Source organism: Schistocerca gregaria, chromosome 5, assembly GCF_023897955.1.
Source record: "Schistocerca gregaria isolate iqSchGreg1 chromosome 5, iqSchGreg1.2, whole genome shotgun sequence".
Classification (NCBI taxonomy): domain Eukaryota; kingdom Metazoa; phylum Arthropoda; class Insecta; order Orthoptera; family Acrididae; genus Schistocerca; species Schistocerca gregaria.
The window spans coordinates 405,238,429-405,263,615 of record NC_064924.1 but is presented as its reverse complement, the minus strand read 5'-3'; the positions used below and the strand labels follow the sequence as shown (position 1 = coordinate 405,263,615).

Here is a 25,187-nt window from a genome sequence, read left to right as displayed (position 1 = left end):
TTTAAATATCAACTGAGGGTTAACAAGTGTACAGTACTGACACTGGCTGTCGGCCACATTAACCTTGTTTTTTTTTCTTTTTTAGAATGCCGGCCATTTATGCTACACATTGAAGGTCTATTGTGCACGTCAATACACGTGACTACGCATTTAACAGCGAGAGAAATCACACCCCGATCAACTTTAGGAGGTTCTGGTTTTACATAATACCAGTAAGCGGTACGAAATCATCTATTCATTCATTCAGAGGCCATACTGCCACCGAAACGAAAGAGAACTCGGTCAAAATAATGAATTCGGTTCTCCGAAATTGCTTCACTGCGGAATATAGTAACGCAGTCCCACCTATCAATCATTTTATGAACGTTGTAAAATCTGTTATTGTGATAACCAACTGCCGAACGGAAGAGCAAATACAATCGCTTAGTAGTGGAAAGGCATTACGACCAATTTGCTCCCCTTCTAGCAGTAGCTTGTCGTAGATCACAGGAACAACGAAGCGCATCTAGTGGCTGTATAAAAAGGAGCATGTGATTCCTATTTTGAAGAAGGGCCGCAGGACAGATGCAAACAATTATAGACGTATATCGTTGACATCGATCTGTTGTAGAATTATGGAACATGTTCTTTGCTCAAGAATTATGAGTTTTTGGAGAACGAAAGTCTCATTTATAAAAATCAAAATGTATTCCGAAAACATGAGATCTTGGAAAACTCAGCTTTCTCTGTTTCTGCATGAGTTCCATAGCGTTGTAGACAATGGCACTCAGTTTGATGCCGTAGGCATCGGGATGAGGTTGAGGGTGGTTGGGGGTATTAGTTAATGGCACCAGAAATACTCTCCGCGTACGGTTGCCAGCTTATTCCCTATATACTGAAAAATGCCATATTTTCACTTAATTTTGACGAAAATCCAGAATCCCGTATTTTTCAAGATATAGCATGTATTTTCAGAATTCCCGCCATTAATTTTTTAAAGTAGATGATGATTTCTTTGTTGCTCTTCGTAACTTACATTCCTTTGTTTTTGTCGCTCCGCCCTCCTGTCGATGAATTTTGACTTGCCAATAAGATTTCCATTCGGGGCAGGATCGGTCCGATAGATCTCGACGCGTGTCGGGGTATTCATTTTTGACTATCGCGCAATCGTTGTGTTCTGAGAGGACAACGTTTATCAGTTCGGCACTGAAATATTTTATAAAGAGTTAATGATAGGTGATACCGGTGAGCATAGTGGAGAAACAAATTCACTAAGGAAGGGGAAAAAGAAAGCTGTGTGTTTGATTTTCAGGGTAGTTACTGAGACAGACTCTATAGATTTCCATCGAGCTTCGCTTGGACGTCTAAACCTCATTTCAAATTTGATGAAACGTTCTGAATATAATCTTGAATACAATTTACTTTAGTGTATGAATCAAAATTTTAACACATTCAGAAACTTTTGGAATTTCTTCGGATCGAAGTTCATGAAGATGCTTTGTATGAGGAATTTACCAATTCCTATTATGTTTTAAAAAATCTCTCAGGAAGAAAATGCTTGTAAAAATGCAATTATTGTTTCACTTCTTTAAAAATTTAAATGTCAGTTTGCCTAATCTTTTAAGGTATTTGGATTTGTTTTGAGTGTGCCTGGATCAAATGCAAGTGCAGTAAGAGTTTTTTTGGGTAATCAATTATAAATGACACAGAAAAAGAGTAGTGTATATCTAGCAAAAACAGATCGTCAGGTTAATGTAAATTTTGAATATAGTTGTAAGGAATTTCTGTCTTTTGTAAAAACTGATACGCATTTACAGAAAGGGCACGATTTGTTGCCAAATACCAGCAAGCCTTCAATAATTAAAAGATAAGGTTTTAAATGCGTGTTCTGTCAAGTGTTGAACCCCTGTTCTGATGTAATTTCTTTTCTTTATCTTTTTATTTGCAGGAATGTATGTAATTTGTATTGCTGATGCATTGTTATAATTTTTTGTACAGAATAGTAACACAATGCTGTTATTTACCATTTGTTATTCTGGACGAGTAGTCAACTTTAGGTCCCTTATGTTTTGCGTTTATCCCTTATTTTCACTTCCGTTATGTACTATTATTCCTTACCTCCACCTTAAAGAGTTGGTAACTCTACCTCCGCTACTCATCTATAGGTGGCTTACAAGGAATGATGTATGTGTAGATGATGGGATCGCCGGTCTACCGAAATTTTGCGTCCCGTCAATTGGCGAGATAGGCAATGAAAGTGTTATATACGTTACAGTGGCAGAAACAAGTATACAACATGTTTCTCACACCTCTATAATCTGTTCATTCAAGTACAATCCTTGGTCCGTGGAAGGTTAGGGTGCGTCCACAGTGCCATCGACAACAGTTCGCTGACGCCGTCGCTAGAGGTCGCCCGAAAACATCGGCCGACAGCTTCGTCACAGTACGTTTGGCGGTGTCAGCGAGGTTAGGTTCGGTCAGAATGTATTCTAAATAGGTTAGATTTTATCGTAGGATGGGGTGGATACCATGGCGCCTCTGTATTTGGAGACGAGAGCTGCATTGCGGCTTTTGCTATTAAAATATGAAAGAGCTATATCTGTCTCGAAAAGAGCATGACGAATACTGTACTCTCCGACTTCAGTTATAGCAATAATCTGACAAGTCTTACGAATATATGAGATGAAGGGAAAAACTTCTTGTCACACAATCAATATGATTCGTGGTAACATTGAAAAACAATATTACAAAGACTCTATTCTGCTGTATTTATTCCAAGTTGTGCAGACATAACGCAAATCAACGTTCAACAACTGTCGTTCAGCATACGTGTGAAAGATAAGCATAAAGTTTAGAATAAAATACTCTGGATGCCTAAAGCACTGAAAAGCGAAAACACACACACCACATTTGCAAACCACTTCGCATAACGGATCACCACCTTTTTGCCATCAAAATGCCAATAATCGGTAATAATAGTATGAGACAGCTAATACCCAACTACCATAACGCCAAAAAGATCCACTGTAGTAACAATAAGTATCACACCCTTCTCATTTGAAGAAATTATTTTTGTGGTTGTAATTCACACTTAAGATTTCCGATAAAGATTTTGCCTACCTGTTGTTTTCCAACAAACCTAGGATTTTAGTCCATAGATTCCGAACTACATCCCGATTAGGGTATTTTTTGTCCTCAGGATGCCACAAACTGACTTCCTTGTACTAAACGTATCAGCTTCACACAGTCAATATTCCGTGTGTGAGAACATCGGTCGATTTGACCAACTTACACAAACTGGTTTGAATTTCACCGATTACCGTCAGAAGTCTGTACGTTCGGACGATGATAGCGGCTACATTGTACCCGCGCCCATAGTGGCGTACTGATTTGAAGAGGTCGGGCGTCTCCGACCGATGTTGGTGGGCGAAGGGATCCACCGACATCAGTACCGTTATAACTGCAGCCTTAGGTGAGTAACGCGGCTTGTACGACGTTATACCATTCTGAATGGCCGCACTGTTCCTAGACAGCTTTGTAGCGGTTATGCGGTAGTTCCCTCACGTAACTCGACTCGCTGTGCAGACCGGAATGTTGAGTAAATAACACGAGACCGATGTGCTCCCGTATTTGTTTACCGCCAGCGTGAAAGCGCCAAGGCCAGGCACCTCTGACGAAACACATGGCGTCGCGCCGCGGCTATGCCTGTAACCAGGGAACCAAGGATAGGTGGCTGGCGGGACTCCCTCTGCACGGATAGCTGCGCCGGACGTCTACATACACACTTTAAAGACCGAATAAGCATAATACACGATGCTGTATTATCACCTCATCTGATTTTAATTTATCATTTGGTGCCCAAAGTATCACACGAATAATTCATGTTTCGCCTTCCAGTTTTCCAAATGCTGTTTCATCCAACACAAATGGCAGCCCGTACAGTGAAATACTAGCATCAGAACATCTTACGTACAATAAGTCACAGTCTATATTTAAAATATTCGTTAAAGGGCATTTACAAAATAATTATTCTGTGACAGCTAAAGTATGCCACTGTAATGCTCGACAATGGTCAGTCTGTGTAGTATGGGACAGTTGTTCATCGCTGAACACAATGTAGCCAGTTCATCAGCAGTCCATGCTTCCTGGTCGTGGAACCAATCTAAACAAAGCCGTCTATGTTGCGGTGCATCGGAGTATAATTCCCTACACTGAAACGATAATTAAATCAAGACCCTAAGCTGCCGACAGGTGTTGATATATATCAACAGGGACAGTTGAAAATGTGTGACCCGACCGGGACTCGAATCCGTGATCTCCTGCTTACGTGTCAGACGCTGTATTTATTTTTTATATTTTTTTGTTTAATTTTTAATGACCGAGCGAGGTGGCGCAGTGGTTAGACACTGGACTCGCATTCGGGAGGACGACGGTTCAATCCCGCGTCCGGCCATCCTGATTTAGGTTTTCCGTGATTTCCCTAAATCGCTCCAGGCAAATGTTAGGATGGTTCCTATCAAAGGGCAAGGCCGACTTCCTTCTCCGTCCTTCCCTAATCCGATGAGACCGATGACCTAGCTGTCTGGTCTCCTTCCCCAAAACAACCCAACCCCCCCTTATTTTTTTAATGTCATTTTTGTCGCTTCCGTTCGTTGCAACTGCTCGTGGTGGACGTTGCTAGACACCCGTTTCAATTCGTCGTTGCTCCATTAACTCAATTTTTTTATTACAGAGGGCAGTTTACCCTCTGACCGAACACGCTGAGCTACCATGCCGGCGATCTATCTGAGCCACCGAGGGTACAGAGTACAGTGCGACCCACATTCCTAACTTAATGTCCACACACTACATTCGTAGTGGCCCTGCCCATTACACTCATTATTCGCTGCAGACAATCTTACCGAGTCCCGTAAGAGTTGGGGCAGCGCGTGTGCATCCGCACAGAAGAAGAAGGTTAATGGACGGTTGGCCTTAACTATATGAAGATGGTATCTGTTCTTTCAGACATGTACCATCTTCATATGTACACATAATTTCCCAGTCTGGTTGTTGCTAGTCTTCGAGCAATGCTGGAGGATGACACAACATGCTATGAATGTTTAGTATACGACACAGCTACCTGTGTAAGCGACCTTCACGACTACGCTCCCAGGGTAAGGGGCTCCTTATTTTAATGTTGCATTTGGTATCATACGTTTGCTGTCACAGAATCAGTAATTTGTAAATTATCTCTTAAGGAATATTTTAATTATATTCCGCGAATTTTTGTACCTTGGATGGCCTGACCTTTGATGGTAGCGGTTGCCCATATTTTAATGTTGCACTTTGTACCCGTCTTTAGCTATCACGGAACAAATGTTCTGTAAATGTCTCTTGAAGAATATTTTAATTATAGACTGCGCCTTTTTGTACGTAGTTGGCCTGAGTATGGTATTTGTTACAGAAACCAGTAGTTATTACACAAATTAATTTTCACCACTAGCTTAAAACATTTATTCTATTTCTCATTGTATTGAGCGCTGTTTCAAGGGACAGTATGTCGGAATATGTAATATCTCAGCACTTCAAAACCAGTCCGGAACCGCGCGACTGCTACGGTCGCAGGTTCGAATCCTGCCTCTGGCATGGATGTGTGTGATGTCCTTAGGTTAGTTAGGTTTAAGTAGTTCTAAGTTCTAGGGGACTGATGACCACAGATGTTAAGTCCCATAGTGCTCAGAGCCAAAACCAGTTTCAATATCTTGTATCCACTTTCATCGAGGTGATTTTTGCGCTTGATACGCTCAAATGTACCCTCACATTGCATTTCCTTCATTCATTTAGTTCAGGTAGCCAGAAACGATCAGCTTTGTTTCACTTATGGCTGCATTTGCTGCCTCAATTTTCTAACACAGACCTTCATTGCTTTTCTTCCAGCATTCATTCCTCTCCTTTGAGAATTCCAAAACGGCTATCTATTCTTGTCAAGCCTAGGCTTTCAGCTGCGTATGAATGTTGTACAATTATAAAAGGGTGAAATAACTTGTTTACTTCACATTTCTAATCTCACAACACTCGTACTGAAACGTGCTAACTTACTAACTACAGTTCTCTTATGTATTGTATCAGGAACCGTCAAATCAAAATAAGGCAGATGGAAAAAAGGTAAGTAAACTGTTTATTACTTCAAAAGTAATCGCAATAACTCTTGATAAAGTTACCCGAACCTCCGCCCCCTCCCCCCGCCCCACTGCCCCCCCCCCCCCCTCCCCGCTCTCTGGAGATAAGATGGTCAATGTCTTCACCGCAAAATGTTTCCAGATGCTCACGTAGTCATAATTGTAGTCAGGCATGCACCTCCTCGTCCGAAGTAAATAAACGGCCATGAACATGTTTCGTCAGGGCTCCAAAAATGGGAAAATCGCATTGGCTGAGACCGGGATTGTATGGACGACGTGTAAGTGCTTGCCAGTGAAACGTCCGCAGCGCAGTCGAAAGAACAGGCACAGCAGCTCCGCGTTAGCTCTGATGATTTTATCTTTGACTGCAAGGGCCCACTGCTCATTGACGTTCTGGAACACGGTGCCACGATTAACGCACATCGTTCCTTGGACACTTTGCAAAAACCACAGGAAAGCTGACGTAAGTAATTATTTTGTTGCAGGATAAAGCTCGACCACATGCTGTCAAGGTTATTTCGGCTACACTGCAGATGTTTCACTCGGAAGCCCTTACAACCTCCACGCAGTCCCGATCTCTCACCATGCTCCATTTTCTGGAACCCAGAAGAAAAATATTCGTGGCCTTCGATTGGCTTCGGACGACGTGGTATACGCCTGGGTTCAATTACAGTTCCATAGGAAACTGCAAACATTTTACCATGAAGTCACTGACCGTCGTGTCACAGTGGAATGAATGTATTAATAGTTACGGTGATTACTTTCGAAATAATCATCAGTTTACTTTTTTTTCCATCAGTCAAAAAAATGGTTCAAATGGCTCGGAGAACTATGGGACTTAACTACTTTGGTCATCAGTCCCCTAGAACTTAGAACTACTTAAACCTAACTAACCTAAGGACATCACACACATCCATGCCCGAGGCAGGATTCGAACCTGCGACCGTAGCGGTCGTGCTGTTCCAGGCTGTAGCGCCTAGAACCGCTCGGTCACTCCCGCCGGCCCATCAGTGTCGTTTGCATTTGACTGCCCTTTATATTTTAATACTGAACCAATCGAATCTTTAAGCTATAATTTTAAAATGAGATTTCTAAATTAAAACTAAGATGCAACTGTATGAGTTCATGTACAAGAAGTGAAATTTAGACCTATGTGATTCTAAACTCCTATAAACTGTTCATCTCACATTTCAATAATAACTGTAGCTATTTTATATATTATAAACATGTGTTAACGTCATCGGTGTTGACTCAATAGGAGTTAGTTATATTTCCGATTAACGTTTTGCAGCACCTAGGCAGTTGATTCGTCATTTGATATGCAAAACAGTAATCATTTTCAGAACTACATGCTATTTTGGCAACTGGGAAACGTAATAATTCGTGTGCCAAAAAAGATGAAATTTATTGGTCTTATAAATTTCATATACCTTATGTCTTTAGCATTTCGGAAGGAAGAGACGTGTCTTGAAACATACTTGATTTGTTTCATATCCCCCACTAGAGCTGCAGCAAAAACGGCGGTTGGAATATAACTCCAAGAATTAATGATCATACGGCTTCTGAAAATTTATGGTATTTGTTTCATTATAAACTAAATTCTGCGGCTCACATTTTATTTCTAAGGTTTCAATCTTCGGTTTCTACTTCCGATAGGTTTCAACTAACATTTCTTGGTTATTTTATACGGATAGCGCCTCTGTTAGGAAAGTGTCATTCTTATAAATATTACCCATTTCACCTGGTTTTCTTGTATTTTCTACTACTTAGCAGAGAAAACTGACGTAAGTCATAGGGCACGGCAACAAAACCTACATCGGTGCAATGAAGAATACTAAAATCACATTCTTCGCATTTCTTGAATACAAATAAACAGTGTACAAAAATGACATGTAAAAAAATGAAGATCAAGGACCACCAGCAAGCTTCATTTAACACTAAATAACTAGTTCCAAAAGCCATGAGAAGGTAAAAATTCATTAATAGAAGATGCAGACACATAAATAAAACCTAATCATTTAAAATAAATAAATACGGACTAAAAAACTAGTTCCAAAAGCCATGAGAAGGTAAAAATACATTAATAGAAGATACAGACACATAAATAAAACTTTATCATTTAAAATAAATAAAAGCAGACTCGTTCCTACAAGTATTTGCGCATCTGATTCAGATGCTTATAGTTACATTCTTGGAAACAAATTTAAAGATCCTGAACGTCATTAGCAGCCATTTGAGTGGACACTGCGTCGATTCAGAACAAACAGCCGTGTTTGTTTCTGAGAATCTCAGCCGAGGTGGGAAAGACTGATAAAAAAGAATTTAAGTCGAATGTTCGCGCGACAGGGCTCATTCATAGCAACTCAACGAAGCAACTATGCCTCAACAGTCCAACTTCTCATTAATTTGGATCCGAACACTGCAACCGATTTCATCAGTGCTTGCAGAACGTCTGGAAATATGAGGTAGGCTCGCTCTTGTTACGGACACTTAGTTTCACGACTGCCTCTACGTCACGTAGATTACTGAGGTCCTTTTTTCTTTGTAGTTGGTGTGGCACATCTCAACCAAATCTCAAAGCCGAGAGAGGGGTGAGGTGTTTACAAAATGGAAACGTTCGGGCCGACATTATCAACAGAAAGGTAGGAAGGAAGATTAGTGTTTAACGTCCCGCTTATAACGAGGTCATTAGAGGCACAGCACAAACTCGCATTGTTTCAAGGATGGATAAGTAAATCGCCGCCTCCTTTCAAAAGGATCATCCCGGCATCTGTATGGGTCGACTTAGGGAAATCCTAGAAAACTTGTGTCAGGATGATCGACCGCGAATTTGAACCATCGTCCTCCCGAACCCGAGTCCAATGTGTAAATCACTGCCCCACTTCGCTCGGTACAATCAATGGAGGGTAGGTAGTACCTCAAAGCGCACGTGGTAGAAACAAGCCATTAACGCAAATTTTAACCTGGGCAACAGTATGTTGAAGTGAGGAAGCGTTGAAGCAAAACAGTTGGTCGATACTGACAGGACAGTCCACTTAGAGGTGCAGTTACGACCATGCAGAAAACGTCGGGTCGTAATGTCTGTGACGTGTTCGTGAGTACTCAGAAGAGAACAATCAACACAATATCTGCACTTATAGTCGTCACACCCTGTGTATGTCTGTTAAAGTGTGTAATAACAGAGTACACTCTATGACGTGGTCCGCATGTTTGGCAATGTGTCTCACTGCTTGTTTTGAGACAATGTTGCCGGCCGCTGTGGCCGAGCGGTTCTAGGCGATACAGTCTGGAACCCCGAGACCGCTACGGTCGCAGGTTCCAATCCTGCCTCGGGCATGGATGTGTGTGATGTCGTTAGATTAGTTAGGTTTAAGTAGTTCTAAGTTCTAGGGGACTGATGACCTCAGAAGTTAAGTCCCATAGTGCTCAGAGCTATTTTTCGGTTGTGAAGCTCGGTTGCTTGTAGCCAAATCCTAGAGAACTGGATGTGGGGTAGACGGATTCCCAGTTGGGAATATTTGGGAGCAAATTCCTAGATCTATCATTTGCCTTATAAACATGCGAAACCTCTTAATAACCTTGATAGGAACCAGGACGGGATCTACTTTTAATTATAGTTGATAATTAATAATTAATTATATATTAATTAATATGAATTATGGTTAATAATTAATTACATATTAATTGACATATAGTCGGTGTCGGTGAGAGCTGGTCTGTCTTAGTTCTCTAACAGCAAGGTCATACTATCAGAACATCCCACGCTACAATACAAACTAACATACTAAAAGGACAACGAAGGACTTTTGTAATTCTGTTTTACATGCACAACGAAGGGACACTCGCCCAGATGCAGAAAATTTGGGAAAGAAATCGACAGCTACTATTCGAAAAACCCATCTGTTACTCACCCGAAGTGATTCTAGGAAACTGCGTGTATGAGGTTGTCCGGTGGGAGTTTGACTTACTGTTATTGTGAAACGAATCCAGCGACATACTCACTTGGCCACATAGCAAGATATAAAAACTGAAAGTCAGAGAAGAATGAGAATGTATCGTAAGATTATCTGTCGTCTACTGGAAGGTACTAGTGTACAAAATGACCATCGCTGACAGTAGTATACTTCCACCAATCAAACTGTGTGAAACTAATTCAACGTGAATAACACAATGGGATAGTCTTGCTATCACAAATTTAGTTTTATAATTTATGATAATGGGAGGACGACCAAAGAAAAGCGGTTGTACATAAATCATTGACTGGAAAAAAATTACAAATGTGGGAATAATGACAGGTGATGGAACATTGAATAGAGGGAACGGACACGCAGAAATCACTTCCCGAGGACGCATACGAACACTCCCCTGTTATTTAAGTACGGACAACTGGAACAGATCAAGGGAGAATAGAACGTGATAACCGTCAACAACTAGATCATAAAAGGTGGGGCAATAGCGCTGCTGTAGGAGGATCAGAAGAAAAACCGATCGTGATCTGTTCAAGAACGTATCGAGGCATTTGCCTGAAGTAATTTTGGCTAACTGTTGAGAATTAAAAATCGTGATGGCCGGGCGTGGATCGCACCGATACGAGATGAAAATCTTAGCCACTGAACATGTCACCCGCACATGAAAGATTAGAAAGCCGATAATTACATACACAGATCGGCACGAATTCGGTCGAAACCATGTAAGGCATTTCAAGTTCGCCACGCAAAAAAAGGACATTCGACGCAAAATTATCAAGTGACCATGAACAAATAACAAGAAAATAGGGATATGTAGCAAATTTCGAATTTCCTATTTGAAGAACTCTAGACGGATTGTGAGATGGCAGAACAAATAACATGATCTGCACAAATATGTGTTACAGGAGTGTGTAAAACACTGTAGCTCCCCAGATGCCATGTGCGGCACAACGATACTTAACGAGTACTCACACGGAATGCAGTCAGAATCCTCATTGAAATTAAAGAAATTAAGTACGTAGGTGCTGACGAACACGCAGATATCACAAACAGCAAGAAAATTTAAAACGTGCATAGATCAGGAGATTTACCTTTAGACATTAAACTAACACAAAATTAAAAAAAAAAAAAAACAAGAGAGATAAAGATTCTTTATAATCAAAAGAATGCAAAGCAGGCCTATAATTAATAACAGTTATCAGATGCCGACTAGAACTGAGGACAAAAGAAATTTGTAGCACAACCTGACTAGAAGAAGGGATCGGTTGATAGGACACATTCTGAGACATCAAGGAATCACCAAAAAATGGTTCAAATGGCTCTGAGCACTATGGGACTTAACACCTATGGTCATCAGTCCCCTAGAACTTAGAACTACTTAAACCTGACTAACCTAAGGACATCACACAACACCCAGCCATCACGAGGCAGAGAAAATCCCTGACCCCGCCGGGAAGCGAACCCGCGAACCCGGGCATGGGAAGCGAGAACGCTACCGCACGACCACGAGCTGCGGGCAAGGAATCACCAATTTAGTATTGGAGAGAAGTGTGTGTGTGTGTGTGTGTGTGTGTGTGTGTGTGTGTGTGGAGGGCCGTAAAAATCGTAGAGGGAGACCAAGAGATGAATACAATAGGCAGATTCAGAATGATATAGGGTGCAGTAGCAATTCGGAGATGATGACGCTTGCAAAAGATAGAGTACCATGGAGAATTATATGAAAACAACAAGACCGGTTAAGCATCAGCCTAAAATATTTTTAGTTACTATTATTTGACTTTATTCGACTCTGAAAAAGCTGACATCAAATATGTAACGTTGCGGATCTAAATTATTCGTGTTCGAATTTTTAAGTTTTAGCATATTGCTATCTAGGCATAATTTTAATTTTGATGAAGAGGTCCGTTTCAGTTACTGGCTATTATTTTAATTTCTGTCAGTTTCGATCTTAAACTGTTTGATCTTCAAAAGACGACAGATATCTGAGTAACAAACAGAGCATACAAGCTGTGTAGAATAATCAAGCATGCACAAGCAGCCGATGCGGGTTTAAAGGAAGTGCTGACAAATAAAATCACCCTCCCCCCTCCCCCGTTAACGTTTCACACGTAACGTTTAGAAGCCCACCGTCTCATTTTGTTCTTATCTGACCACGATTTATTGTCGGTGGGATTTGCAACTACAGAGGGCACACAAGGAATAACTGCACATTAAACCCCAGTCACCAACGAGGTTGCCTCGAAGCCGCTACCGACATTTTACGAGTCCATAAAGGGCAGCATAAAACGGCATATCTTAGCAGACGAGCCCTATTCTCGCTGTAGCTACCAGAGAGTGATGTTAAGGGCTGCAGCTTACTTCGATCAGGAACCTATAACACCAAGATCATAAACTAGTGCTGCCGCATAACCCGGTTGTGTGAAAATTTGCATTGTGTTCGCGGCAGCATTGCGCGTCTTATGCCTCCGATACAAATATACGGAAACATTCATGCACTCAGGACGAACAAAACTTGTAGAGTCACATCGCCGTCGTGCTCGGATTTGTCAATAAACGCAACCTGTGCGCGCTCCGGCATTCCAGCGAGAGATTTCCTCAAGTGTTACGTTCGAGTTGCGTTAACAGCTATATGAAGACGAGGAAAAGAATGAAGAGGAGGGGTTTTCTTCGAAGCACTTTTCACTTATCTGAGGAACGTAGCTGCCGTGCTGTTAACATGTGAGGAGGCGATCACCTGATCGCTCCTACTGAAGAAGTAACTGAAGTCTCACAAGGAAAGGCTCCAATCTGACATGTCGAAACCTACCCTGAAATTTTTATTCGGGAATTACACCGAAAGAAACGAAATGTCAAAATTTTAGCAGCTAAAACACAATGCATGTATTTTTTGAAAAATGTTGAAAATTACCAGAATCATAGCTCGCCAGAAGTCTGGAGAAGTGTACATACACCCTTGCTGTAGCTGTAGCAGGAAGCGCATGCCCCACACATCGTCACATTTCCTTAGCTGACTGCACATTGAGAAACACATAACACGGGGCAACGCGATCGTAATTTATAAAGCGAGTTTCCGTTCCCGTTGACTCTCTGACATAGTCTACATCTATATCTACGTAATTACTCTCCTATTCACAATAAAGTGCCTGGCAGAGGGTTCAATGAACCACCTTCAAGCTGTCTCTCTACCATTCCACTCTCGAACGGCACGAGGGAAAAATGAGCACTTAAATTTTTCTACGCGAGCCCTGATTTCTCTTATTTTATCGAGATGATCATTTCTCCCTATGTAGGTGGGTGCCAACAGAGTGATTTCGCAATCCGAGGAGAAAATTGGTGATTGAAATTTCATGAGGAGATCCCGTCGCAACGAAAAACGCCTTTGTTTTAATGATTGCCACTCCGATTCACGTACCGTGTCTGTGACACTATCTACCCTACTTCGCGATAATACAAAACGAGCCGCCTTTCTTTGTACTTTTTCGATGTCATCCGTCAGTCCCACCTGATGCGGATCCCACACCGCACAGCAATACTCCAGAATAGAGCGGAAAGGCGTGGTGTGAGGGGTCTCTTTAGTAGACCTGTTGCACCTTCTAACTGTTCTGCCAATGAATCGCAGTCTTTGGTTTGCTCTACCCACAATATTATCTATGTGATCGTTCCATTTAGGTTATTTGTAATTGTAATCCCTAAGTATTTAGTTGAATTTACAGCCTTCAGATTTGTGTGACTTATCGCGTAATCGAAATTTAGCTGATTTCTTTTAGTACTCATGTGAATAACTTCACACCTTTCTTTCTTCAGGGTCAATTACCACTTTTCGCAGCATACAGATATCTTATCTAAATCATTTTGCAAGTCGTTTTGATCATCGATGACTTTACAAGACGGTAAATGACAACATCATCTGCAAACAATCTAAGGCGGCTGCTCAGATTGTCTCCTATGTCGTTAATACAGATCAGGAACAATAGAGAGCCTATAACACTCCCTTGGGGAACGCCCGACATTAATTTTGTTTCATTCGATGACTTTCCGTCTATTACTACGAACTATGACTTTTGTGACAGGAAATCACGAATCCAGTCGCACAACAGAGGCGATACTTCGTAGGCACGCAGTTTGGTTAGAAGACGATTTAGAGGAACGATGTCGAAAGCCTTCTGTAAATCTAAAAATATGGAATTATTACTTCATGAGTATAAAGAGTTAGTCGTGTTTCACAAGAACGATACTTTCTGAAACCGTGCTGACTATGTGTCAATAAATGGTTTTCTTCAAGGTACTTCATAATGTTCGAATACAGCATATATTCTAAAACCCTACTGCAAATCGACGTTAGTGATATAGGCCTGTAATTCAGTACATTGCTCCTACTTCCCTTTTTGGGTATTGGTGTGACTTGAGTAATTTTCCAGTCTTTAGGTACGGATCTTTCTGTGAGCGAGTGGTTGTATATAATTGCTAAACATGGAGCTATTTTATCAGCATACTGTGAGAGGAACCTGACTGGGATACAAACTGGACCGAAGGCCTTGCCTTTATTAGGTGATTTAAGCTGCTTTGTTACACCGAGGATATCTACTTCTATGTTTCTCATCTTGGCTGTTGTTCTTGATTGAAATACAGGAATATTTACTTCGTCTTCTTTGGTGAAGGAGTTTCGGGAAACCGTGTTTAATAACTCTGCTTTAGTGGTACTGTCATCAGTGACTTCACCATTGTTATCGCGCAGTGAAGGTATTGATTGCGTCTTGCCACTGGTGTGCTTTATGTATGACCAGAATCTCTTTGGGTGTTCTGCCAGATTTCGAAACAGAATTTCGTTGTGGAAATTATTTAAAGCATCTCGCATTGAAGTATGCGCCATATTTGGAACTTCTGAGCAGTGTCGGCCCGCCGCGAGGACCTATGACGGCGAGTTTGGTCCCTATTTTTGGTTTTAAAATACCGGACGCCGAAGCACGGTGGGCAGCAGGACAGTGGGTTGGTTTTGGTGCAGTGGTTCTGGGGGATGAAATTCCGCAATGTGTGCGAGATACCAGCGAGAGGACGGAAGTGGAGTGTCGATATCTCTCGCACGGGACCGGTGGCTGACTGTCCAATTACTGCCACTGGCCGACGGAACGGCTTCGGGAATGAAGTGTACCTTGCTGGTCTACACTGCTAGGTGGTGAAAAGAAAGCTGTGAGCAAACTTGTTTGGTGAGCAAAACTGAAGGTGTAGCTCTTGGTACTGGGTATTACTCACCTGTTGTTTGATCAGTGTAGGGTGCCAGGTGGCTTCTGCTTATCAAAAGTGAGTCTGACATTACGTTACTGGAAGTCAGTGGAATTTAATCCTTTTTTAAATCTGCTGCGTCTCTTGGTCTTATCATTCTATTTTGAAAATGGTGAATGTGCAAGTAGTGATTTGCTTTGCGAGTTCTACGACGACTGTGGGCTGTAGTGCCAAAAAAGAAAAAGTGGTGAGTGGCTTTGTTTAATTATTTCCGTCCGAGTAGCATGCGCTTTAACGACGGCTGTTCTATTCAATGAAATCTTCCGGTACATGGCGCTTATTGGGGCTTTAGTGCACTTGGTTAAACGACAATATTGTTAAAAACTTGTGGTTTCAAAAATAGTTCAAATGCCTCTGAGCACTATGTGACTTAACTTCTGAGGTCACCAGTCAGAACTACTTAAACCTACCTAACCTAAGGACATCACACACATCCATGCCCGATGCAGGATTCGAACTTGCGACCATAGCGGTCTCGTGGTTCCAGACTGAAGCGCCTAGAGCCGCTCGGCCACTTCGGCCGGCACTTGTGGTTTATTCAGTGTTGTGCCGCAATTACTGCTTCAAATGGCTCTGAGCACTATGCGACTTAACTTCTGAGGTCATCAGCCGCCTAGAACCTAGAACTAATTAAACCTAACTAACCTAAGAACATCACACACATCCATGCCCGAGGCAGGAATCGAACCTGCGACCGTAGCGGTCGCTCGGTTCGAGACTGAAGCGCCTAGAACCGCACGGCCACTCCGGCCGGCCCGCAAGTATTATTGTATTATTTGTTATAGTATACAGTGGTGTAAATGAAGTACTTTCTGCTATTTAAAGGGATCAGCAAATTCAAGTTAATATTTGTCTGTCATAAATATTCAAATTGTCATTCTCATGCGATTTCGGGAAAAGTTAATATTTGACTTGTTGAGAATCGTATGTTGGTGCTTTAATAAGTTATTTGTTGATAACCGATTTTGGGGCTGTGTGAAGTGGAATGTAATACTATTCCATGACGGGTTGGAACTCAGTAATTGCACTTGAAATTTGTTTCGGTTCGCTAGCAGCCGTCCAACTGTTTGGACTCAGTTGTTTCCTGTAGGTACTTATCTTGTATTTGCTATTTGTGTAACTTGCTCGTCTGAAGCGGCATTTGGCGGGTATGCTAACCATGAATGTGCAATAGAATTTACCATTCTAAGCAACCTCTTTGAATAGTTTGGCTTCGAGTACAGTCTTACGCCATTATCTCAAAGCTTTCTCAAGCTACTGGTGTATTTTTCACTCTTCGCTATGCGACACTTCGTTTGTAGTATTCCGATCGCCAAATTTTATCGTACTTCGGTATGTCCTTGTGTTACGGCAGTGCCGAACAGGTTCTCACCCGAGATCTTAATGTGTTCTAGAACTGGTTCAGGGTATCTCGTACTTTCCGGTGGTCTGTGATTGTACCGGTGCCTATGAGAAGTCAGAGGCGAAATGGAATAAGCTGTAACCCGAGGAGTAACGATACTTGCGGCTCACCCCATCGATGGTTGGAGTCCTTCCTCGGGCATGGGTGTGTGTTCTGTCCACAGCGTAAGTTAGTTTAAGTTGGATTAAGTAGTGTGTAGGCTTAGGGACCGATGACCTCAGCAGTTTGGTCCCATAAGACCTTACCAAAAATTTCTAATTTTTTTACATCTAATCCACTGAAACTAACACCAATTATGGTGTCATTGTAAGTGTATGTGCCTTCCGTAACGGATTGTAGACCTATAACTTATTTTGACAGAATTGTGTAGTAGTTGTATTAACAAAATTTTTGAAGGAAGCCTTACTCAGTAAACTGACTGTATCCCTGTAGTTTCTCCTATTTATCGTCACTAGATGAGCTGATTACTCCGAGCCGTTGAGCTATCTAAGTTCTTGTTATCCTTCATTTGTTTTCTAATTAATTGTTTTGTTATTAATTGAATACTGAATTGCCAATATGAGCCTACAAGACCGCCCTGATGGACTTAATTTATGTAGCTGTTAAATTGTGTAATTTGTGTAGCTGTCTGAGACATTAAAGTAGATGTGTATGACTAGATAATTTATTAATTTCACAATTTTCTGTAATTGGCCCAGATTCTTCCTTACTAAATTTATTTGGAAACTAAGGAACTTTGTATATCTACCCAGAGTGGCAGTTACCCTTTATCTTAAAAGTATTTGCTCTGATTAATTGAGTAATTTAAATTTTTCCTAATTTGCTTCCATTGCTACCTTGGTTATTTTTAAATTAATTGCTAATAAAATATTTTTTTCACTTATTATAATTGTTGCCGTGCCCAGCTCATGTATTAGTTGCATTTAATCACTCACTGTTTATTTCATACTGGTATTGTAATAATGTACTCTGAACGAAGTTGGAGAAAATACCTCTTTACACCTTAGAGTCCGCTCCTTCCAACCTGCAGCCGTTTGTGCTGGCACTAAAGCGGCGCAGGGTTTCAACAGTTACTGTTTCCTCGAATTTGCAACCCATTTAAAATCCATAATAATTAACAGCTGCCTTTACGTATCGCTATGTTTGAACAATGGAGATATAGGTGAATTAATTTTCTTCGTCTATGCTCACTGACAGCATCTGTCGTCGTGCAGGTTCCAGAATTTCACAGTAATGTGGAACCGACTTAATGTTTTCAACGTTATAAGTTGAAATATGAAGAACGTGGTATGCAGTCGAAATTGCTTACGTCTCCTGAAGACTTACATGTGTGTTACTTATTAATTAATTTTTTGCCATTCATTGGAATGATGTCGGCAGTTCGTTAGAAATTGTGAAAACGTTAGAAGTAACAGGAAATAATAACGATTCCGCGAATTGTGCTTCGAACGATTAGGTCCAGAACAAAAATGGAGTACCTTTCAACCCCAAAGAAAACATGTACAGTAATAGTTTTCAGTGACAAAGAAAAGGCTTTACGTTTTCTGGTTAAACGAAGGGGGGAGAAAACGCTTAAACTTAAGCAATGTGCAAAGCCGGTTTAGTTTTGTGAAACCTGAACATGGATTTTATAAATGGAGGAAAGATTTACATGAAGTACGAAATTTGCGCCAAAATGAAACTCGAAAAAGTGTGAAAGAAAAACTGTTCGAAACATTTAGAACTGCTCGAAAGAGTCAATGAGCCGTTGGGGCTAACTACATCTGCATCTACATTTACGTTCCCCAAGCCACCCAACGGTGTGTGGCGGAGGGCACATTACGTGCCACTGTCATTACCTCCCTTTCCTGTTCCAGTAGCGTATGGTTCGCGGGAAGAACGACTGCCGGAAAACCTCCGTGGGCGCTCGAATCTCTCTAATTTTATATTCGTGATTTCCTCGGGAGGTATAAGTAGGAGGAAGCAATATATTCGATACCTCATTCAGAAACGCACCCTCTAGAAACCTGGACAGCAAGCTACACCGCGATGCACAGCGCCTCTCTTGCAGAGTCTGCCACTTGAGTCTGCTAAACATCTCCGTAACGCTGTCACGGTTACCAAATAAACGAGCCGCCCCTCTTTGGATCTTCTCTATCTCCTCCGTCAACCCGACCTGGTACGGATCCCACACTGACGAGCAATACTCAAGTATAGGTCGAACGACTGTTTTGTAAGCCACCTCCTTTGTTGATGGACTAGATTTTCTAAGGACTCTCCCAATGAATCTCAACCTGGTACCCGCCTTACCAACAATTAATTCTATATGACCATTCCACTTCAAATCGTTCCGCACGCATACTCGCTCTTAAGGGTCTGTTGCCACTCCCTGCAGCAAGTGCCTGTCCGCTGCAGATCTTCCTGCATTTCGCTGCAATTTTCTAATGCTGCAACTTCTCTGTATAGTACAGCATCATCCGCGAAATGCCGCATGGAACTTCCGACACTATCTACTATCACGAAAGGCACTCTGAATATTCCAAGTGATACGAACGTTTCTTATTTTCCGTGCTTCTTCGACCTGGTTACATAGATTCAGGAAACTGCACGGGAAAGGAAGTCTCAAAATTACGAACCTTCTTGTTACTCCCTAAAATGTTGTGTGTAAAGGCTATCAGCCAGGTGTCGTGCAACAACAGCGTGCTAACCGCACTTTATCATTCCGAGCGAAAAACGGAGATTCTCTTGTGCAGTCAATGAATGCTCTTATACAACAATGCCAGTGATATATCTCATTACGTAACTGTTTGAAGCCAAACTGAAACCCAAAATTTATAAAACAAAGACTGTTTACTTGCTGAAATCTGGTAATAAACGTAGCAAGATCTGGAGAAATTGGAAAAAAATAATTTAGTGTGTTTCATCCGAACCGTCTTCTTACCATTTGCAGAAAACAATTCTTCCCGTTTGCACAACTCTTATCCCAGACATAACGACATCTCTCTCATTAGGAGGACGACGAAAAGAAATTCAGATTCCACACAGATTAGCCACTCTATAAAAGGCTTTCCAGCAGCATACAGCGTTTTTCAGGAATTTGTCGGACAGTATAATTCGTTCTCTAAAATACATAATTTTGTACGCACGCATGTGTTCTATACGTATATTTTCTATTGTATGAGCGCTCTGCCCAGAGATATTAATATCTGAGCAAAATCTGAACGACTCTAAGCACTAAAATTTAATGGGAAAGATATATAAATGTGGAGTAAAGAACATGCGAGTCCAAGTACTTAAAGTTGTTGAGATTCTGCAAGCGATTTACGAGCATACAGGATCACATTTGTGAGCTATAAAGGGAGGAAGAAGATGGCGTTTTACTGAATTATAGTGAGGAATGATTGATGTCTTGTTGTGAGTGCTTAGCACGTCTAACTGCTTTTTCTGTCTTTCCTGTTCAGTAAAGGATTGCACCACTACAATTGTATATCGGGCGTTGCGATCAAATACTGAAATCAACAATTGTTACTAAATTAAAAGTATTGGCTGGACTAGGATATTCCTTCATTTATTGCTCCGATTTTATCTGTACTTCAAATCCCCGACACCTGACACCACTTCTCACTTGACAGATTTCAACTACGAAGCTCAAACGGCTATAGGCGCAAACAGTAGTTGGCTATCAACAGGCGTTGCCAAAGAGACTTTTACAAAAAAATGGATACTGTACTTATACGTTCGAGCGTTAAGCATGCTTCTTTCTACGATTGTGTCATAATTCCAATGACGTTTTCACCAGGGCATGGAAATGAAATTTTTTCATTATTACACCACAAAAACAATTCATTTTTTTTCGTTTCTAATAGAAAATTGCCAAAATGAATACTCAGAAATGCCGGATTTGTCAACTAGTAAACTAATAAACGACTTGCGATATTACAGTTTTAGGTAACAGAAAATATAGTTTGTACAATTTCGTACGTGCTGTTGATGTGCATTTGAATGTTGATATGTTTTGTGAGTCAAGCTATGTTACCGAAGTAGATATAAGTAGCGGGGAACATTTTGGTAAGGAAATAAAGTAAAAAAATACAGATGCTATTATAGTAGTAAGCAATGATTAATTTCTGTTTAGAGCTACAAAGCGATCTACATAAACCTGTACTGCTTCAACGGGTCATAATTTCCCTCTAACAAGTCGTAGAAACGAAAAAGTTATTTTAATGATTGCAGCGGCTCTGGGAGAATCAGAAGTACCGTTCCTTGTTGGCAAGTTGATTGTAGTTTCTGCTCATAAGGTTCTTTGTCCGGTATAATGCCGCGTTTGCTGGGTTCGCATTAGTTCGTGCGTAGCCTCGTCGGTCGCGGTTTCTGAAGTCTGTGAGATTTTAATTCGGTCCGCATGACAATAACGAGCTACTTAGTGATTAGATCGCAATCTTTAGCTGGCAGAAACATGCAGTATACACTTTTAGAGCCGGATTTTCGCTGTGAAAACATACTGCAAGATAGAGTCACTGGTTACAACACAACGGACATATTTCGGAGAGGATTCCATGTGCGCCACGTTCCAACAAAGGCAACGACTATACCAACTGTAACGAATCTGGAGACAGCTGGTGTACTGAACAGTAATGGTGGTAAACACAGATCACCACTGAGTGCAGAAGTTATTGATAATGCAGGAAGACGCTTGGGTAACCCTCCAAGAAAATCGTTACAACAACTGAGTCAGGTTAGTTGGTTGATTTGGGTGAGGGGACCAAACAGGGTCATCGGTCCCATAGCTTTAGGGAAGGAAATCGGCCATGCCCTTTCACAGGAACCATCCCGGCATTTGCCTGAAGTGCTTTAGGGAAAACACGGAAAACCTACCTCAGGATGGCCGGATGCGTGTTTGAACCGTCATCCCGAATACGAGTCAAGGTGCTAACCATTGCGCCATCTCGTTCGGCGATTTAGCCAGGGGACAGGCATTTCATATGGTTCATAAAGGACAGCTGCGAAGGTGCAAACGTCGCAAGAAACTGATCTTGAGAAAAGAATGCGTTACTGTTCATGGTCTCAGGGATTTCTTGTCCAACGTCCAGATATTCTCTGCATAATTTGGGTTACATCCGAGGCATGGTTCCGTCTGTAAGTTTACATCAACACATACTGAGCCGGTATAAACCCTCATATCATCCATGAAACATCACTGCATGTTGAAAAGGATGAAGGGTGTTGTGCGATGTCAGCTTTGAGGACTGTTGGCCGCAATTTCTTTCATACGACTGTAGACACTTGAGTTTAAGCGGGCATTTTCAATACTTGTCGAGCAGCTGGAAGAAGTCGAAATTACAGGTTATTTCTAACAATATGGAGTAACGTGTCACACCTCTAACGCTTTCCTGAAACTTGCAACCAGTTTCTTTGTGTCCGAATAATCCCAAAAAATTATGCCCATCCTTGATCACCTGACCTCAACCCCTGTCCCCCCTCCGGAATTTTCCTTGTATGGTTACCTTAAAGGCTGAGTGCAGAAGAACAGACTACGGACGACTGCAGCACTCCGTGAGAGCCTTTACACGCCAAATAAGCAACACTGTCTTGTATAAACTTCATAGAACGTCGCGGAATACGGTGAAACGAGTACAGTTGTGCATCGATACTGGTGGGAGGCACTTTCAAAATTTGGTGTGAGGACTTGGTATTTATGTATGTAATCTCCCAGTTGTGTATTATCGTCTCCCAAAGCTGCAAATATGTCCCATTATTGGTTGAAATGTTATAACATATTAGAGTAGTTCAGGTTGATAGGGATTGGAATGTACTTTGTGTTGTGGTTTGGTCTGTATGATTGCACGTCATGACAGCGCTGCTGATGGAGCGCGCCAGTTGCGGTACTTACAGAGGTTCGCCGTTGGTTGGCAGATCCTGCGGCTTGGGCCGGTCTTCGCCACTCTTCACCGCCAAGCTGGAACAAGCGACGTTCACGTTAGCTCTCTCCCAGTACAACGACAGTCTCTCTCTCACTCTCTCTCTCTCTCTCTCCACACACACACACACACACACACACACACACACACACACACACGCTGAAACTAATATTACACTACTGGCCGTTGAAATTGCTACACCACGAAGATGACGTGCTACAGACGCGAAATTTAACCGACAGCAAGAAGATGCTGTGATATGCAATTGATTAGCTTTTCAGAGCATTTACACAAAGTTGGCGCCAGTGGCGACACCTACAACGTGCTGACATGACGAAAGTTTCCAACCGATTTCTCATACACAAACAGCAGTTGACCGACGTTGCCTGGTGAAAGTTTGTTGCGATACCTCGTGTAAGGAGGAGAAATGCGTACCATCACGTTTCTGACTTTGATAAAGGTTGGATTGTAGCCTATGGCGATTGCGGTTTCTCGTATCGCGACATTGCTGCTCGCGTTGGTCGAGATCCAATGTCTGAGCAGAATATGGAATCGGTGGGTTCAGGAGGGTAATATGGAACGCCGTGCTGAATCCCAGCGGCCTCGTATCACTAGTAGTCGAGATGACAGTCATCTTATCCGTCTGACTGTAACGGATTGCGCAGCCACGTCTCGATCCTTGAGTCAACAGATGAGGACGTTTGCAAGACAACAACCATCTGCACGAACAGTTAGATTACGTTTACAGCAGCAAGGACTATCAGTGTCGAGATCATGGCTGCCGTTACCCTTCACGCTGCATCACAGACAGGAGCACCTGCGATGGTGTACTCAACGACGAACCTGGGTGCAGGAATAGCAAAACGTCATTTTTTCGGATGAATCCAGGTTCTGTTTACAGCATCATGATGGTCGCATCCGTGTTTGGCGATATCGCGGTGAACGCACACTGGAAGCGTATATTCGTCATCGCCATACTGGCGCATCACCCGGCGTGATGGTATGGAGTGCCATTGGTTAGACGTCTTGGTCATCTCTTGTTCGCATTGACAGCACTTCGAACAGTGTATGTTACATTTCAGATGTGTTACGACCCGTGACTCTACCCTTCATTCCATCCCTGCGAAACCCTACATTTCAGCAGGATAATGCACGACCGCATGTTGCAGGTCCTGTATGGGCCTTTCTGGATACAGAAAATGTTCGACTGCTGCCCTGGCCAGCACGTTCTCCAGATCTCTCACCAACTGAAAACGTCTGGTCAATGGTGGCCGAGCAACTGGGTCGTCACAATAAGCCAGTCACTACTCTTGATGAACTCTGGTATCGTGTTGAAGCTGCATAGGCAGCTGTACCTGTACACGCCACCCAAGCTCTCTTTGACTCAATGCCCAGGCGTATCAAGGCCGTCATTACGGCCGGAGGTGGTTGTTCTGGGTACTGATTTCTCAGGAGCTATGCACCCAAATTGCGTGAAAATGTTATCACATGTCAGTTCTAGTATAATGTATTTGTACAATGAATACGCGTTTATCATCTGTATTTCTTCTTGTTGTAGCAATTTTAATGGCCAGTAGTGTAAATTGTAACTAACCCAGACGTGGCTCCCGAACATGCTATAGAAATAAGAACTTTTATGGAAACCGAATCACAGAGCTACTGAAAATTTCTCACAATTTTAGACCAGTATTAATAGTCATCATACACATAACTGCCAATTCTTATGTCATGGCAATGTTTGAATCCTCTATGGCCGAAGGCGAAATCGAAGGCACGTACTGCAGAGTGTTGTAAGTAGTCGATACGCCTCAACTTAATCAGCAATATTTTCGATATGGGCGCCCGAACGCAACAGTCACATGAAGGGTCAGGGTAAGGACGAAGTAAGTCTGTTTTAATGAAACTTCAAAATAAATAAATAAATAAATAAAATAAAAAATTAATGTTTCCACAGCAATATTTAAGTACAAACAATAGTTTTCATTTTATAAATTAAACATCTTGGTTGTATCGAATATGGAGGAAATGCTATTGGAAACCAGTTTGTCTCCAGAAATAAGTAATTTCCCACAATGGAGCCAACTGCACTCTGTGAGGGGGAAAGAAACGGGTAAATCAAATGAAACAGAAGCAATAATTCCGTGAATAATCACGAGTAAACGAATTTCTGGAATATTTTTAGCCTGGAAATTGTTCGATTTACATCAGAGCAAACAGAACCTAACTGCGAAGCATTTGCGCACTATACAAGTAAAGAATTCTGAAGTTAAACACACCGTTGTAGGTAGGTATGGACAGTTCAAGCAGCCCATCGATTGGTCGACATTTTCATAGTGTCCTTATGCAACCAGTTTGAAGTTCTTTGTGATAAGTCAGCTGAAATTACGGCAATTACTAGATTCAGATGATATTGTCTTAATAGGCTAAATAGGCTTTGAGTTTAACAGTATTTACTGATCTAACACAATTTTTGATCAACACTGACCACAGTGAAACGGGATGG

General features: G+C 41.8%; 1 protein-coding gene across 2 annotated transcripts in view; it reads right to left on the bottom strand.

Annotated features, from left to right (window-relative positions):
• Nucleotides 1-25,187, bottom strand: part of LOC126272446 (regulator of G-protein signaling 17) — a 1,065,106-nt gene that overhangs the window by 56,850 nt on the left and 983,069 nt on the right. For both annotated transcript variants that reach the window (XM_049975320.1, XM_049975321.1), the window contains one exon: nucleotides 22,657-22,722. In XM_049975320.1, the coding sequence (XP_049831277.1) occupies nucleotides 22,657-22,722 (66 nt within the window). The remainder of the gene's footprint in view (nucleotides 1-22,656; nucleotides 22,723-25,187) is intronic.